The sequence below is a fragment of the Rhyacophila brunnea genome, unplaced genomic scaffold (genome assembly GCF_057557595.1).
Source record: "Rhyacophila brunnea isolate RB1 unplaced genomic scaffold, BYU_Rbru_1.0 scaffold_13, whole genome shotgun sequence".
NCBI lineage: Eukaryota > Metazoa > Arthropoda > Insecta > Trichoptera > Rhyacophilidae > Rhyacophila > Rhyacophila brunnea.
Window position 1 is genome coordinate 23,022,352 of NW_028232785.1, and position 17,530 is coordinate 23,039,881.

The 17,530-nt window shown below is 32.2% G+C and overlaps 2 protein-coding genes across 2 annotated transcripts; both read left to right on the top strand.

The window, feature by feature from the left end:
* The first annotated feature begins 227 nt into the window (after positions 1 to 227).
* LOC147076963 (uncharacterized) lies at positions 228 to 6,391 on the top strand. The gene is made up of 3 exons (XM_085940587.1): positions 228 to 502; positions 4,666 to 4,818; positions 4,941 to 6,391. The coding sequence occupies exons 1-3, from the start codon at positions 326 to 328 to the stop codon at positions 6,255 to 6,257; spliced, it is 1,647 nt and encodes a 548-aa protein (XP_085796713.1). The 5' UTR covers positions 228 to 325; the 3' UTR covers positions 6,258 to 6,391.
* Positions 6,392 to 8,249: 1,858 nt separating this feature from the next.
* On the top strand, positions 8,250 to 13,991 carry LOC147076964 (uncharacterized). Its single transcript, XM_085940955.1, has 3 exons — positions 8,250 to 8,504; positions 12,001 to 12,153; positions 12,276 to 13,991. The coding sequence occupies exons 1-3, from the start codon at positions 8,328 to 8,330 to the stop codon at positions 13,989 to 13,991; spliced, it is 2,046 nt and encodes a 681-aa protein (XP_085797081.1). The 5' UTR covers positions 8,250 to 8,327.
* Positions 13,992 to 17,530: the final 3,539 nt, after the last annotated feature.

Here is a 17,530-nt window from a genome sequence, read left to right on the forward strand (position 1 = left end):
TTGAATTCATCGGTAAGCATTTTTGGTCGGAAGAGATACCTAAATAAAAAGGGGTCTCGGAGTTTCTCAAATTCTCGGTTATTTTTTTCTGAGATACAAAAAACCTATACGAATTCAACAGAATATGACAACGCGTACTATACTTTTACCCCAAATACTATAATTTTGGAGGCTCTGTACAATAATTCCACTTTGAAAAGATGGCAGCACTGCTTGGAATGCGAATTATAAAGGTGGCAACCAGTGGCAACACTGGTGAAAGTGAATCAGTGTCAGAGGACGCTAAGCTAGTGACAGCTGATATTTATATTAAATACCGCATAAAATGGAAGTAAAAATCAAAATTAAGGATGAAATATTGCCAGACAACACGGCGGAGGTGATCGGAGACAGTGCATACCAATGGATTGACGTAAATCAAATCAAAAGAAACGGTCGATTTGACATGTCAGTCAAACAGGAAAATATCGATGACGACAACAAAAGTGTCCACTTAAAAGAGGTAAGTAGATTCCTAATTTGTTTAGGCGGGCAACAAAAACGATTGTACAATGGTTTTTCCTTTCAATTTTACGAAATCAGTAGGTAATACAAAATACAAAATTAACTAGGTAACCCACATTAGTGAAAATGACGCAGTGTGTCGTACTGTGCGAAAACTTTACGGTGATGGGCGGCGGCTTGGAGAACTAGATCCCCTCCTCTCGCGTTCCAGTATTCCTTGAATGCATTTGATGTTTCTTATAAGTGCGCGGTATCAGTCATTTAGACGTGATAATAATGGCAAAAGTATTGAAAAGTGACATCAGAAAGTATATAAGTCATCTTATTCCCTAGGTACTGTGAAGAAGAAAACGATAAAATAACATCAATCGGCTACTCAACAACGTTATCGAAATGTTGCCGCGATGACAGATACAAAACTCACTTAAAATTTTAATGTGGCGATATAAAATTTATCTTATTATTAATTATTCGGAAAAAATGTCTACCGTTATTTAAAATTTGCGAAAATATAGGTATAGGTACCTATTTCAGGAAGTGGGAAATAATATCTTCTAATCCTGACTATACTCACAATACTTCGAAATCGAAAACCATAGATAAGATCAACAGGAGCGCCGCCCCAAAAGTTCTCGGTCTCTAGTAATAATATTAACCATAAACAATTGAGTAAGCTTTGATTTTTACCAATGATTTGAAGACTTCGATATTGTAATATTTTGTAGTGGTGAATACAAGAGATCGTTGCGAGTTACGACTGTCACTCCATATTATTTTGCATTTGAATCGGCGAATATTCTCGTAACACGACAAGGACTATATAAATATTGTTTTATCGCTCAAGCTAAGCTCTAGCAGTTTATCAGTGATGTTGATGATAATCGGCGAGTGGACTTCAACCGTAAGTTAACACTTTTAGTTAAATAAGGATGAATTTGTTGCCAACACACTTTCAGACATTTCGTAAGGCTTTTGAAGCTGTTCATTGGACGGCGTATTGGCAAATGGATGTCGGCTGATAAGTATGGTAAGGTTTTTATATCGCTACAATGCATTTGCACGCAAACTGCTCACGCTACATTCCTACCGTAAAATGGGATGAGATTAACCCATGATCTTTTCATAACATTTTCTACCAAATTATTGTTTTTTGTCTCAAATTGTATTAAATAGGCATGCATGCCGCGTGACTAAATAGAATAAGTAAAATATGATTATTGCTTGCAAAGAGAAGACAGCATTTTCGTAAAATCAACAGTTTATGTACCTATGTAGGTAATCAATCAAATGATGAAACCCCTCACTGACATTTTTAGTTTATTTGTATATCGGCAGGATAAAAGTACCTACCTGTCCAGTGATTCATCCAAAACTAAGACTAAATACATGAACCGTATTTGAAGCGCCTAGTTTCAAAAGCCCCTAAAACGGTTTTCATAAAATTTTGAGTTAGATATATATTTAGAGATATATTTTTACCCACTATATGTTGGACAAAGTTATAGTTTCAAAAAAGGCCTCAATCCATCAAAAATTAGGCTTAATTTCAAAACCCCCTAAAACAGTTGGCGTGTGAATTTCAAATCCCCGTAAAATGAATAAGCCAATCAGCGGCTGCTCTGATAGTCATGTGACTTAGTTCAAAATTAAAGTGACTTAGTGTTGATCGCTCTATAGGTAATTAGAATTTTTCGATATTTATAATGAATGTTTAACTGATTATTGTGTCGAAACGTATGCCCAATGAGTCAAGGAAGCATTTACAAAGAAAATAAATATGAGAAGTCAATATCGAACGCCAAAAACGGTAAGTGAATATTGACAATTTCTGCGTGTTATTTGTCCAATAATACAGTGGTGTCTCGTCATACTGTCCTTATTGTTGATTATAAAATTACTTGATTTAAAATAATTACAGTTCACCATAGAAAACGTTAAATATGTACCTATTGACTTAATACTTTTTCCACATACTTTATTAATTATCAGGACCGGTTTTACCTACTTATTATTTTCTATACAAATATTTAAAAATGCATAACAACTAAATATAAAGTAGGGTCAGCCACTCACTAGAATAAAAATAATTATATCTACACTTTACCTATACCGTTCATCCGATTACGATGAAACTTTCGTCAGTTGTTGTGCACACACCCACAAAGACTTTTGAATTAGTACAACCATCTACTTCTATTCCATCTTCTTCTCTTAGTATGCGTTCCTATAACAATAATCCGATTGCGATGAAACTTTGGTGAGTTGTTGTGCGAACGCCCGCGAAGGTTTCTGAATTAGTACACCCATCTTCTTCTTCTTCTTCTATTTTTATGCATTGCTATACCATTCACCCGATTGCGATGAAACTTTCATCAGTTGCTGTGCTCACACCCGCGAAGGTTTCTGAATGATCATGAATTTCATCGCAATTGGATGAATGGTATAGGAACGCACACGCATGCAAGAAGATAGAATAGAAGAAGCTGGTTGTAATTGTTGAGAGATAGCCGTCTAATAGAATAATATAACAATATAATTAAGTAATATAATTATGAATATAAGAATAAAGAAGTACGTGTCGTGACCTAGCACTCGCTGCGCCGATGCTAGATACCGACTATTGTTTGTAAGAAAGAGACAGATTCTACTTCCCACTATTACGCCGCACCTGTGTGTGTCGACGTGATACTAGTTAGTTCTCTTCGGTTAATTGTAACGCGCGCAATAAAAATGTAATCTGTTATAATAATTCTGTATAATAATATTCATGCTGTTGAATATAAATAAAGTTAATCGTATATTAAAACTACGTTGCTTATTTACGATCCGCAAAACAATCCACTATTCCCAACAGTAATAATTCAGAAACCATCACGGGTGTGCGCACAAGAACTGAAGAAAGTTTCACTGCAATCGGATGAATGGTATAGGAACGCATACAAATAGAAGAAAATAGAATATAAGAAGAAGAAGAAAATGATAGTTGTACTAATTTAGAAACCTTCGCGGGTGTGCGCACAGCAACTGACAAAAGTTTCATCGCAATCCGGAGAATGGTATAGGAAAGCACACGCATAGAAGAAAATAGAATAGAAGAAGAAGAAAAAAATAGTTGTACTACTCCAGAAACCTTCAAGGGTGTGCGCACAACAACTGACGTAAGTTTCGTCGCAATCGGATGAATAGTATAGGAACCATATGAATAAAACAAAGATATAATGAAGAAGGAGATGGTTGTACTAATTCAGAAACCTTCGCGGGTTTGCGCACACCAACTGACGAAAGTTTTATCGCAATCGGATGAATGGTATAGGAACACATACGAATAGAAGAAGAAGAAGATAGTTTATCTAATTGAGACACTTTTGTAAGTGTGCGCACAACAACCGACGAAGAAGAATATAGATTTACCAAATAAAAAACCATCGCAAGTGTGCACATAATAACTCACGAAAGTTCCATCGCAATCGGATGAATGGTAAAGGAACGCACGCGGGACAAACAAACAGTCATTTTTAATTTATAAGTATAGACTACTGTTCTTTTTCATTATTATTCGTAATATTTTTAATTATATAATATCTATGTATACAATAGTAAATTCCATATCTTTAACATACTTTATATTGTTAATTTTAGTTACCTACTTCGAATAAATATTTTTTTAATTTGTACAAAACAAGAAATATTACCGCAGGACGCCTTTTGCTATTTCTTCGTGCATTACCCCCTAAAATCGTACATGTTAATTTCCAAAGCTCCCAAAACTGTAGTTGAGTTTCCGTTTAAAGTCCGCTAAAATGAAAATAATTTAATTTTATATATATTCTCTCAGTAAAATATGCAAAAAGTGAGTAAGGGTTACTAAATATTATACTCTTTATATTGCATGAATCAAATAATAAATACATAAAGTTATCGCATTCAATAGATATGACTTTTTCTTATTTTTCTCAGAACTGTCAAAAGTCGTTTTAGGGGCTTTTGAAACTAGAAGCTTCATTTAATAAACGCCGGACTATACCCTAAAAATGACGTCATGATATTCTTTAAGTATAATAATCAACCAATGTGTGCGAATAGTATAATAAAATAATAGAAACATTACGTGAAACTTCATATTGGTGATACTGTTACATAATATTATTAATGTTATTTTAGATGCGCGACAACGGTCTGATCAATATAAAGTCTGAGAATGGTAATGAAGGAATCGTCATCAAAGAAGAATTTATTGACAACGCAATCGGCCAAACTGATAATAAAAGTCCTCAACCTGGCTGCTCTGATCCACTATACATGCCATTAGATCAGGTATTTATATCAATTACTTGTCAAAACACATTGTATAGTTAGTATAAATGAATACAATTATTTCTTTGTACTCTACAATTGTATAATACAATTATTGAATGATCAAACTTTTCTTTGTGTAGGTTTATAGCCAGCAATGTTTAACAGTACTTCACAGTAAATCACTGGAAATCGGAAGAAAAGACACAGTTGACAATAGCTTGGTCAACAACATCATAGCACCTGCAACCAGTAATATCAAACGTGTGATGATACAGCATTCCGAAATAACTATCGATGAACAGAACTACAAATTGGAAATTCAGAAATTATATTTGCCTAAGGTGGTGCGAATTAAGTTGACAAGAGTTAAATATTTTCCATGTAACTTTGTTTGCCAGAATTGTTATGGAGTGTTTGAATCTAAGCATCATCTAAATTGTCACTACGTTTCATGCATGAAATCTCAGCATCCCAATTCATCCAAGTCGCATACGTGTGAAAAACATCATCAATGCGATGTGTGTTTTAAAAAATTCTTGCGAAATGGAGATCTTAAGGTACATAAAATGATACATTCTGGTGAAAAACCACATCAGTGTGATGTGTGTTTTAAAAAATTTCTGCAAAAAAATAAACTAAAAATACATACAATGACACATACTAGTGACAAACCACATAAATGCGATGTGTGTTTTAAAAATTTTCTGCGAATTGGTACCCTTAAATTACATAAAATGACACATACTAGTGACAAACCACATCAATGCAATGTATGTTTTAAAAAATTTATACAAATTTGTCAGCTCAAAGAACATAAAATGACACATACAGGTGAAAAACCTCATCAATGCGATGTGTGTTTTAAAAAATTTATACGAAAGAGTAATCTCAACCAACATAAAATAACACATTCTACTGAAAAACTACATGAATGCGATGTGTGTTTTAAAAAATATCTGGCTATTGGTAGACTCAAAATACATAAAATGCAGCATTCAGGCAAAAAACCGCATAATTGCGATGTGTGTTTTAAAACTTTTCTGCGAATTGGTAACCTTAAATTACATAAAATGACACATACTAGGGACAAACCACATCAATGTGATGTATGTTTTAAAAAATTCATAAAAATTTGTCAGCTCAAAGAACATAAAATGACACATTCAGGTGAAAAACCTTATCAATGCGATGTGTGTTTTAAAAAATTTATACGAAATGGTAATCTCAACCAACACAAAAAAACACATTCTACTGAAAAACCACATCAATGCAATGTGTGTTTTAAAAAATTTAAACGAATTAGTACTTTCAAAAAACATAAAAAGAGACATACTAGAAAATTAAGTCCAAAAACGCTACTTTACAGGAGAGACTCAAGACGGTATAACTTTGTCAATAATATATTTATTAATATCGTATTTTTTTTTTCCATGGTAAGGGAAAGGTTAAAAGAATGAATGCCGATATAAGAATTTGAAAAATAATGTAAATGGTTTTATATAGATAAATAATTTTATTATATACCTAGTTATAAAATTGAATTGCATGTAAGCATTATAAATAATAAGTTTTATATTACCTAAATAGATAAACTCGTTAGAAAATAAATAATAGTATAGTGTAGTTATGTGACCGCGTGAAAAAAAATCAACGCTTGTAAAATGTGTCATTTCAAAGTCTCTGACTACTGAGTCATATCCAGATAAGTCGCCCACAAGCCAAACGGCCCCAATGGTCCCTTTGTTATCACAATAGGTTACTGTTCCAGGTTGTTTCTTTTGGGTGAGGTGATGGTTTCAGTAGATTGTGATAGAATGTAGGCCGAAAAGAATTCAGTTTGCGTCTCTAGCTAAAATTGAAGTGACCTTGCTCCGCGAAAGTATTTTAATTTATAAAATCGTTGTTTCATAATATTAAATAATTAAGGACATAAGTGAATAATCGACAACTTTACTATAAAACTAAATAATCATTAAGTATATAAATAAACACCTGTTAATTGTATAATAACGAGTGGAAAATATACAAATAAATATAATTACCAGTCAACCAGTGGTTTTATTAATTACCTGTCCATCCGTATTCATATAAAGAAAACTCAGCTTACCTCCAACCTTCGCCACTAATATTGCACTGCCTTTAACTTCCTAATCATACAACAGCATTTTCAACTAGGCAGACAGTAAAATTAAGACAAGAAAGCGAGTTAATTCTTTTTTCAAAATCGTCAAACGCCATTACGCAAATTTGCAGCATTGAATCCGAACTAACTTTCTATACAAAACAGAATTAACTGAAAATGAATTCAATTCATCGTATTCTGATATGTTCTAAACGTTTCAAATTTCTAGCTGGTCGGGAAGTTAGTTAAAAAATCAATTGCAAGATTTGTACTTGACGAACAAGAAAACGTGGTAATAAAGAAGTAAACCTTTCCGACGAGCACCATGTATGATAGTGTACCTTCAGAACGCCTCAATGGATAAGTCAAACCCAAACCATGAGAATGATAATCGACCTGTTGACTTCAACCGTAAGTTTGTTTAGTAAATGATGCGCCATCTTGATTTACCAAATATCCAAATACCTAACGCTTTTAGCAAAATTCGGATGAATTCGATGCGTAATCAATTTAAGAGTTCGTAAGGCATTTACTGCTGTTCATTGGATTAGTCAATGGATGTCTGCTGATTATTATGGTGTTGTTTTTAAATCGCTTTGATGGATATACGCCATACATGGGGTTAGATTACACCAATGCTCTTTTCAAAACTTTTTGTATCATATTAATGTTTTTAACCAAAAACTATAATAATATTATAAATCGGAAAGAAGTTGGTATTCATATAGGAAAAATTATTCTACATTCAACAATATAAATTCTGATGACAACGCGTACTATAATTTTTGTTGAAAAATATCATATTATTCTTGCTTGGAATCAGTGTTGCCAACCGTACTATAATTATAGTATTTGTACTATAATTTTGGTCCGCGTACTATGTACGATAAAAAACAGGTATAGTACGCCCAAAATACTATAATTTTGAATATCTGGAAAAATATGTAAAAAGTACTAAAATTTCGATATTTCCGTTCGACAAATTGGTTCAAAGTACTAAGTAATTTCGCAATATAAGAAGATTTGGAGAACTTTGAAATAATTGCTTGAAAAACAAAAAAAAATCGCTTGACTTTGGTTTCAAATGAAATTTCTTGAATTCATCGGTAAGCATTATTGGTCGGAAGAGATACCTAAATAAAAAGGGGTCTCGGAGTTTCTCAAATTCTCGGTTATTTTTTCTAAGATACAAAAAACCTATACAATTTCAATAGGTGACGACGCGTACTATACTTTTTCCCCAAATATTATAATTTTGGAGGCTCTGTACTATAATTCCACTTTGAAAAGATGGCAACACTGCTTTGAATGCGAATTATAAAGGTGGAAACACTGGTGAAAGTAAAACAGTGTCAGAGGACGTTAAGCTAGTGACAGCTGATATTGATATTAAATACCGCATAAAATGGAAGTAAAACCCGAAATTAAGGATGAAATATTGCCAGACAACACGGCGGAGGTGATCGGAGACAGTGCATACCAATGGATTGACGTAAATCACTCCAAAAGAAAAGGTCGATTTGACATGTCAGTCAAACAGGAAAATATCGATGACGACAACAAAAGTGTCCACTTAAAAGAGGTAAGTAGATTCCTAATTTGTTTAGGCGGGCAACAAAAACGATTGTACAATGGTTTTTCCTTTCAATTTTACGAAATCAGTAGGTAATACAAAATTGAAAATTAACTAGGTAACCCACATTAGTGAAAATGACGCAGTGTATCGTACTGTGAGAAAACTTTACAGTGACGGGCGGCGGCTTGGAGAACAAGATCCCCTCCGCTCGCGTTTCAGTATTCATTCCCCTCACCATAAACGCATTTGACATTTATAATTATTATTATTATAAGTATTAACAATTTATAAACATATAATATTTAATTCCATAATAATAATGACACTGGAGCGTTGACGGTGTGATGGATAAATTGGAACTTATATTAGAACTGATTGACATGAGAAGTATGGCGTTAAATAGGAGTTTAGAAAGTACATATTAGGGTAACCTTTGTACTTGTTTTGATATTAGAGAAATGGAAAGTTTATAATATTTGATATATAGTGTTATTGAAGTTAAACATGAATAGTATTGATAATAGGATATAATGGACAACATTGGCTAGACGGTCAAATAGAAAAGATAATTATGTTAGGCGTGTAAACATCAATTGATTCATCAGGGCTTCTCAATGCGTAAGATGTAAAATATATGAGAGTAGGTACATAACACTATGCATAATATGTATATGGTAAGTACCTACCTATACTATCACGATAACCATTTACTTTTAGTTGTTTACCCTCTACGTTAAGAGATTTCCTATAAATAAATATTGTAATGATTATATATTTATTCAATAACGTAACATAATGTAGTATTAAATCTAAAAATAAAAGAAATATGAAAGTATGTAATAGCGATTTCAACATATAGAGACTACTAGGGATATCTAGCGTCAAATTCGAAAATATATCGTTTATTTGACAGTTAAGCGCCCATAGACATCAAAAAGTGGCCATAGAGGAAAATATTTTTCTGTTTATGTATAAGGAATACTTGTTTCAAATAGACGTGCATATACAAACACCGTTATTTGAATGGAGCATTGTGGAACACGAAGCGATTTCTGTATACAGTTTCGCAAGCACCTCCATGAACACTAGACTAGTTAGTACATGGTTGTTAACGGAAACAGCGTATTACCCTGTTCATGCAATATTTTCGAATGCGATTTTACGCCAGATGGCGTGCAAAACGTATAATTCCGTTCATGGAAATTTAGTACATAAGCATCTCGCCGAACCCGAACACCTAATGCCCCTCTAACATAAGTTTAGCGAACCGATTGCTAAATTCGGCAGAGTCCATTTTTGACAAATCGCAACTGACAGCCCGCGTTTGTTGATAATTGTCATAGGTAGGTACTTGTTTTCTTCCGTATTTCATTATGATTCAGTGTATTATTTTGATTATTGTCTAATGGTATTATCTATTTTACAATTGATTCTATAATTGGTGCTTCATTTTATTCAATCATGAATGCTTTATTTATAGGTACCTATTAAACTTTGCTTTCGTAGATAAATCTAATCTACAATGCCGCAAATTTCGTAAAAGCGGCGACGCTTTCAAATTTAAGAGTCTCGTTAGTAAATACACATCAGACGCAGATTCATGAAATCAAATAAATACAAGTAATATAATGTTTTGAACAACTCAATTCACATGATTATGCTGGAATCGATTTATGCATAATAATTATATGGTAGGTAGGTATACTATCACGATAACCATTTACTTTCATTTGTTTATATTGTAATGATTATTTATTCAATAACGTTTATTCGGCATTCGGATTATCCGGCTATAATGTAGTATTAATCGAAAAATAAAAGAAATACTATGAAAGTAAATGTAATAGCGAGTTCAAAATATTATATGGACCACTAGGGATATCTAGCGACAAAATGTGAAAAATTATCATTTATTTGACAGTTAAGTGCCCATAGACATCAAAAACTGACCATAGAGAAAAAATATTTTTCTGTTTTAATATAAGGAATAACATTTGGAAAAATGTATACCATTATTTGAAATTTGCTATAATATCGTTACTGTTCTGGCAGAAGACACTTATTCGAAAAAATTACATATTGAGTTAGTTATACCAAAATGTTCCTTATTTCAAACTTTTCCGTCTTCCTTTTTCATTCTTTTTACGATTACTTACTTAATAAACTCACATGATAGACCATTTCAAACATTTTAACAACTTCAAAGTCAAATTACTCAAAATTAGTATTCTCCAGTTAGTGTGTTCTGCCAAAACAGAGACGTTATATAGGTACCTATTTCAGAAAGTGGGAAATAATATCTTCTAATCCTGCCTATACTCACAATACTTCGAAATCGAAAACCATAGATAAGATCAACAGGAGCGCCACCCCAAAAGTTTTCGGTCTCTAGTAATAATATTAACCAAAACAATTGAGTAAGTATTGATTTTTACCAATGATTTAAAGACCGATATTATATTTTTTTGTAGTGGTGAATACAAGAGATCGTTACGAGTTACGACTTTCACTCCATATTATTTTGCATTTGAATCTGCCATTATTCTCGTAACACGACAAGGATAATAAATATTGCTTTATCGCTCTAGCAAAGCGCTAGCAGTTTACAGTGGCGAAAGGTGACTTTTTGAAAGAGATAGGCTATGGGAGTAACCAATCTTGTCAGATATATTTGCGGGAAAAAAGAAGATAACCCAATATTACTGCTGATGAATAGGTACGCTAAAACGAATAAATTTCAAAATCTTCATTGGTTTGTTATAATTAGTTCATAAAAATAACCAATTAGTTTGAATTACTTATGTATATTCCTAAACATTTATAAACGTAACATACGCTCAAAATATAATACCTATCATCTTTGAAAATATCCGTTGTTGATATATATTATGTTCCATAACAATTTATATTTTAACCCGTAAAACTACACATTTTAAAATACTTCTATATTTAAAACACAGACTGGTAGGTACAATATCAGATTTCTTAGTTGTCTAATGAGTGAACTTATAAATAAATAAAAATCACGAGATAAATTATTTTATATTTTGAACAACAATCAATACATATTTATGTGATTGACGTAAGCGCTGGCGAAACAGCTTATACATTTGTATGCGGGACGCCAGACATTTTGAATAAATGAGAAAAAAACTTCATATTGAAAAACCCGTCAATTCACACGTAAATAATCCTATACAATATGTGAAGCGAAATGCGGTGTGTTCTATTTTTTTAAACTTTCGAGAGATGCCATTTTTCGTTAATTTGTATATCGGCAGTTTAAAGGTACCTACCTGTCCAGTGATTTATCCGAAACTAAGACTAAATACGTGAACCGCATTAAATAAACGCCGGACTATACCTTAAACAATGACGTCATGATATTCGTAAAGTATAATAATCAACCAATATATGCTAATAGTGTAATAACATAATCGAAACATTACATGAAACTTCAAATTGGTGATTCTGTTACATAATATTATTAATGTTATTTTAGATGCGCGAAAACGGTCTGGTCAATATAAAGTCCGAGAATGGTAATGAAGGAATCGTCATCAAAGAAGAATTTGTTGACAACGCAATCCGCCAAACCGGTAAAAAGAGTCCTCAACCTGGCTGTTCTGATCCACAATACATGCCATTAAATCAGGTATTTATATCAATTAACTGTCAAAATACATTTTATAGTTAGTATAAGTGAATACAATTATTACCATGTACTCTACAATTATATAATACAATTATTAAATTATCAAACTGTCCTTTGTGTAGGTTTATAACCAGCAATGTTTAACAGTACGTCACAGAAAATCACTGGACATCGGAAGAAAGGACACAGTTAACAATAGCTTGGACAACGACATCGTAGCACCTGCAACCAGTAATATCAACCGTATGATAATACAGCATTCCGAAATAACTATCGATGAACAGAACTTGAAATCGGAAATTCAGAAATTATACTTGCCTAAGGTGGTGCGAATTAAGTTGAGAAGAGTTATTTATTTTCCACGTAACTTTGTATGCCATAATTGTTATGGAGTGTTTGAATCTGAAAATCATCTAAATTGTCACTTTGTCTCATGCATAAAATCTCAGCATCCCAATGAATCCAAGTCGCATACGGGTGAAAAACATCTTCAATGCGATGTGTGTTTTAAAAAATTCATTCAAATTAGTCACCTCAAAAGACATAAAATGACGCATACTGGTGAAAAGCTACATAAATGCGATGTGTGTTTTAAAAAATTCAAGCGAAATTGTGATCTTAAAGTACATAAAATGATACATTCTGGTGAAAAACCACACCAGTGCGATAAGTGCTTTAAAAAATTCATGACAATTAGTCATCTCAAAAGACATAAAATGACACATGTTGGTGAAAAACCTCATCAATGCCTTGAGTGTTTAAAAAAATTCATGACAATTGATCATCTGAAAGAACATAAAATGAAACATACTACTGAAAAACCACATCAGTGCGATGTGTGTTTTAAAAAATTCATGCGAAATCGTAGTCTAAAAGAACATAAAATGACACATGCTGGTGAAAAACCACACCAGTGTGATGTGTGCTTTAAAAAATTCATGCGAAATCGTAGTCTAAAAGAACATAAAATGACACATACTGGTGAAAAACCACACCAGTGCGATGTGTGTTTTAAAAAATTCATGCGAAATCGTGATCTTAAAGTACATAAAATGAGACATACTGGTGAAAAACCACATCAGTGCGATGTGTGTTTCAAAAAGTTCATGCAAAATCATGATCTTAAAATACATAGAATGACACATACTGGTGAAAAACCACATCAGTGCGATGTGTGTTTTAAAAAGTTCATGCGATATCGTGGTCTTAAAGTACATAAAATGAGACATACTGGTGAAAAACCACATCAGTGCGATGTGTGTTTTAAAAAGTTCATGCAAAATCATTATCTTAAAATACATAGAATGACACATACTGGTGAAAAACCACATCAGTGCGATGTGTGTTTCAAAAAGTTCATGCAAAATCATGATCTTAGAATACATAGAATGACACATACTGGTGAAAAACCACATCAGTGCGATGTGTGTTTTAAAAAGTTCATGCGATATCGTGGTCTTAAAGTACATAAAATGACACATACTGGTGAAAAACCACATCAGTGCGATGTGTGTTTCAAAAAGTTCATGCAAAATCATAATCTTAAAATACATAGAATGACACATACTGGTGAAAAACGACATCAGTGCGATGTGTGTTTTGAAAAGTTCAGGCGAATTTGTAAGCTCAAAATGCATAAAATGCAACATACAGGCGAAAAACCCAATAAATGCGATGTATGTTTTAAAACATTTTTGCTAATTGGTAACCTTAAATTTCATAAAATGACACATACTAATGACAAACAACATCAATGCGATTTATGTTTTAAAAAATTCATACAAATTGCTCAACTCAAAAATCATAAAATGACACATTCAGGTGAAAAACCTTATTAATGCGATGTGTGTTTTAAAAAATTCACGCGAAAAGGAGATCTAAAAGTACATAAAATGATACATTCTGGTGAAAAACCACATCAGTGCGATGTATGTTTTCAAAAATTCATGCATAAACATGATCTTAAAGTACATATTATGACACATACTGGTGAAAAACCACATCAGTGCGATGTGTGTTTTAAAAAGTTCACGCGAATTCGTGAGCTCAAAAGGCATAAAATGCAGCATACAGGCGAAAATCCACATGAATGCAATGTGTGTTTTAAAAAATTTCTGGATATTAATAATCTCAAAACTCATACAACGAGACATACAGGCGAAAAACTACACGAATGCGATGTGTGTTTCAAAATAATTCTGGGAATTGGTAATCTCAAAATACATAGAATGCAACATACAGGCGAAAAACCGCATAAATGCGATGTGTGTTTTAAAACTTTTCAGCGAATTGGTTACCTTAAATTACATAAAATGACACATACTAGTGACAAACCACATCAATGCGATGTATGTTTCAAAAAATTCTCGTCAGCTGAAAGAACATAAAATAACACATTCAGGTGAAAAACCTCATCAATGCGATGTGTGTTTTAAAAAATTTATACGAAATAGTAATCTCAACCAACATAAAAAAACACATTGTAGTGAAAAACCACATCAATGCAATGTGTGTTTAAAAAAATTTACACGAATTAGTAATTTCAAAGCACATAAAATGATACATACAAGAAAATTGTGTAAGTCTAACATCGCTACTTTACAGAAGAGACAAAAAACAGTGTAATTTTGTCAATAATATATTCAAATATAATAAAACATACAGATAATATTACAAATAGACGAAGAAACATAAAAAGAATATGAAATTTAGAAAAAAATAATCAAAATTACATTAAAACTGTAGATACTCATATTTCTCTGAGTTCATTATTAACCAGAAACTTCTTTAAAGATTTTATTACGAAACTGACGCTATTAAGTTTAAAGATGATGCATACTTATACTTAGTAAAACTTACGAAAGCTTTTAAAATTAAATTTAACGTAGTTATTTACTCAAATTACTAGCTAAAAACTCAATATGACAATGTTTGCAATAAAATAATAAGTTGTTAAAATAAATATTGTAATAATCGTTCATGTGGTAGTTTATCATAAAAATCATATTAACAAGAGTGCAAACTTTGTTTTAGTGTTTGCAAATCTTGAAAGTTTGTTGTTTTCTTCCGTCTTGAATATATAGTTGTGGTAAAATGTTTGCTTGTTAGCCTCGATATTATTCAATGTTCTTCTGGTTTCGTAATGTTCTTTAGTGTGTCTTGATTATGTGTGTCTATGTTATTGTTCCCTTATGACTGTAATAGAGAGCTTTCAAATGTGTTACTTGCGGGTCACCCACTTTCCAGTCACGTCTCATCGACGGTAATGTAAATGTAATAGAGCATTTAAAAGTGTATTGTTTCTATTTTGTGCGGAACAACCGTCACTCCAAAAACATACCTATTATCCGTTTTTTTGGAATAATTTCACTTTCAATGAAATATACAAGTATTGAAGACAACTGATTAGCTGTCACTACTCCACCTTCTGTTTCATTCCACAGAAAACAGTAATCTTCTTTTGTTTTTATATTGTAAACTGTAAAGTTATTTACAGGGAAATCACGTGTGTGTTGTAGAGTCCTCCTTTCGAGCATTATTTTTTATTTGAGAAGTGAGGGACATCATAGCAGGCTTGATTTGTTGTACTGATTCAGAAACCTTCGCTGGTGTAGGCTCAACAACTGACAAAAGTTTCATTGCAATCGGACGAATGGTATATGAACCATACGAATAAAAGAATATAGAATAAAGACGCCGAAGAAGAAGAAGATTATTGTACTAATTCAGAAACCTTTGCTGTTGTTACCACAACAACTGACGAAGGTTTCATCGCAATCGGATGAATGGTATAGGAACCATATGAATAAAAGAAGATACAATGAAGAAGAAGAAGAAGAACATAATTTTTCTAATTCAGAAACCAAAATTTCATCGATATCGGATGAATGATTTAGGAACGCATAGGACAAACAGACAGACAGTTCATTTTTATGTATAAGATAATTATAGTCTATAATCTGCGCGCAAGTGCAAGCAATAAGTTGACAAAGTTTTATCGCAATCGGATGAACGGTATGGTAGCGCATAAAATACGAACAAACAAACAAACAAATATTGATTTTTATATTATAGATTATAATCAAGGAATCGATATTTCAAAATTAGAAGTATTTTTTTTATGTACTAGGTTATACTAGGGAAATTATCTTAAAGTAGGTATGATATATCTATAGTCTTAGAGGTAAAGACTTAATAGTGCGTATATGTTCAAGTAGCGTAGTGAGTTATATTTATTAATGTGTATTATTTCAGCATAATAAACATGATATTAAAATATATTTAGTGGAAACTATATGATCGGAGAATTTTTTTTGTTTAATTATTCTTATGTAAGTACATTATTTTAATGTGTTTTTAAATTTGATTTTTAAGAAAACTTAATAACATATTACAATAAGATCACAGTGTTTTAAAATTATATAGGGAATCGATATTGCAAAATTATAACTATTTTTTTATGTGGTGAACGTCCACACAGATGTTATCCTACCTAATAACATCCCTCGTTCGCTTCGGATGAATTAGCCACCCCCACTCTCCGTGAAATGACAGCGTATGTCGGTTGTTCCATTATAACAGATCGAGACACGCCGTGGTTTGGTTGTGGCGTACATTTATCGATGCCTGATGCCCGATGATTATACACGATTATAAGATAATTGCATGTAATATACACAGAATAAAATGTTTAACAATGACTACACAGTATTTAAAAACACATTTTACCTATTGAAGCAATCGATTTGCTTTTAAAATGCCAATTTTCTATCGGTCCACTGAGTGGGCAGCATGGCAACGCGCGTAATTTTTTTACCATGGTAAGGGAAAGGTTAAAAGAATGAATGCCGATGAAAGAATTTGAAAAATATTGTAAATGGTATTATAAAGATAAATAATTTTATTATATACCTAGTTATAAATTTGAATAGCATGTAAGCATTATAAATATTAAGTTTTATATTACCTAAATAGGTAAACTCGTTAGAAAATAAATAATAGTATAATGTAATTATGTGACCGCGTGAAAAGAAATCAACGCTTGTAAAATGTGTCATTTCAAGTCTCTGACTACTGAGTCATATCCAGATAAGTCGTCCACAGGCCAAAAGGCCCCAATGATCCCTTTGTTATCACAATAGGTTACTGTTCCAGGTTGTTTCTTTTGGGTGAGGTGATGGTTTCAGTAGATTGTGATAGAATGAAGGCCGAAAAGAATTCAGTTTGCGTCTCTAGCTAAAATTGAAGTGACCTTGCTCCGCGAAAGTATTTTAATTTATAAAATCGTTGTTTCATAAATATTAAATAATTAATGACATAAGTGATTAACCGACAACTTTACTATAAAACTAAATAATAATTAAGATTATAAATAAAA

Excerpts from the sequence above, each read along its gene's own strand:
- LOC147076963 (XM_085940587.1), top strand. The coding sequence starts at position 326 with ATGGAAGTAAAAATCAAAATTAAGGATGAAATATTGCCAGACAACACG. Across the intron at positions 503-4,665 it reads AAAGTGTCCACTTAAAAGAG|ATGCGCGACAACGGTCTGAT; the intron begins GTAAGTAGATTC and ends ATGTTATTTTAG. Across the intron at positions 4,819-4,940 it reads TATACATGCCATTAGATCAG|GTTTATAGCCAGCAATGTTT; the intron begins GTATTTATATCA and ends TTCTTTGTGTAG.
- LOC147076964 (XM_085940955.1), top strand. The coding sequence starts at position 8,328 with ATGGAAGTAAAACCCGAAATTAAGGATGAAATATTGCCAGACAACACG. Across the intron at positions 8,505-12,000 it reads AAAGTGTCCACTTAAAAGAG|ATGCGCGAAAACGGTCTGGT; the intron begins GTAAGTAGATTC and ends ATGTTATTTTAG. Across the intron at positions 12,154-12,275 it reads AATACATGCCATTAAATCAG|GTTTATAACCAGCAATGTTT; the intron begins GTATTTATATCA and ends TCCTTTGTGTAG.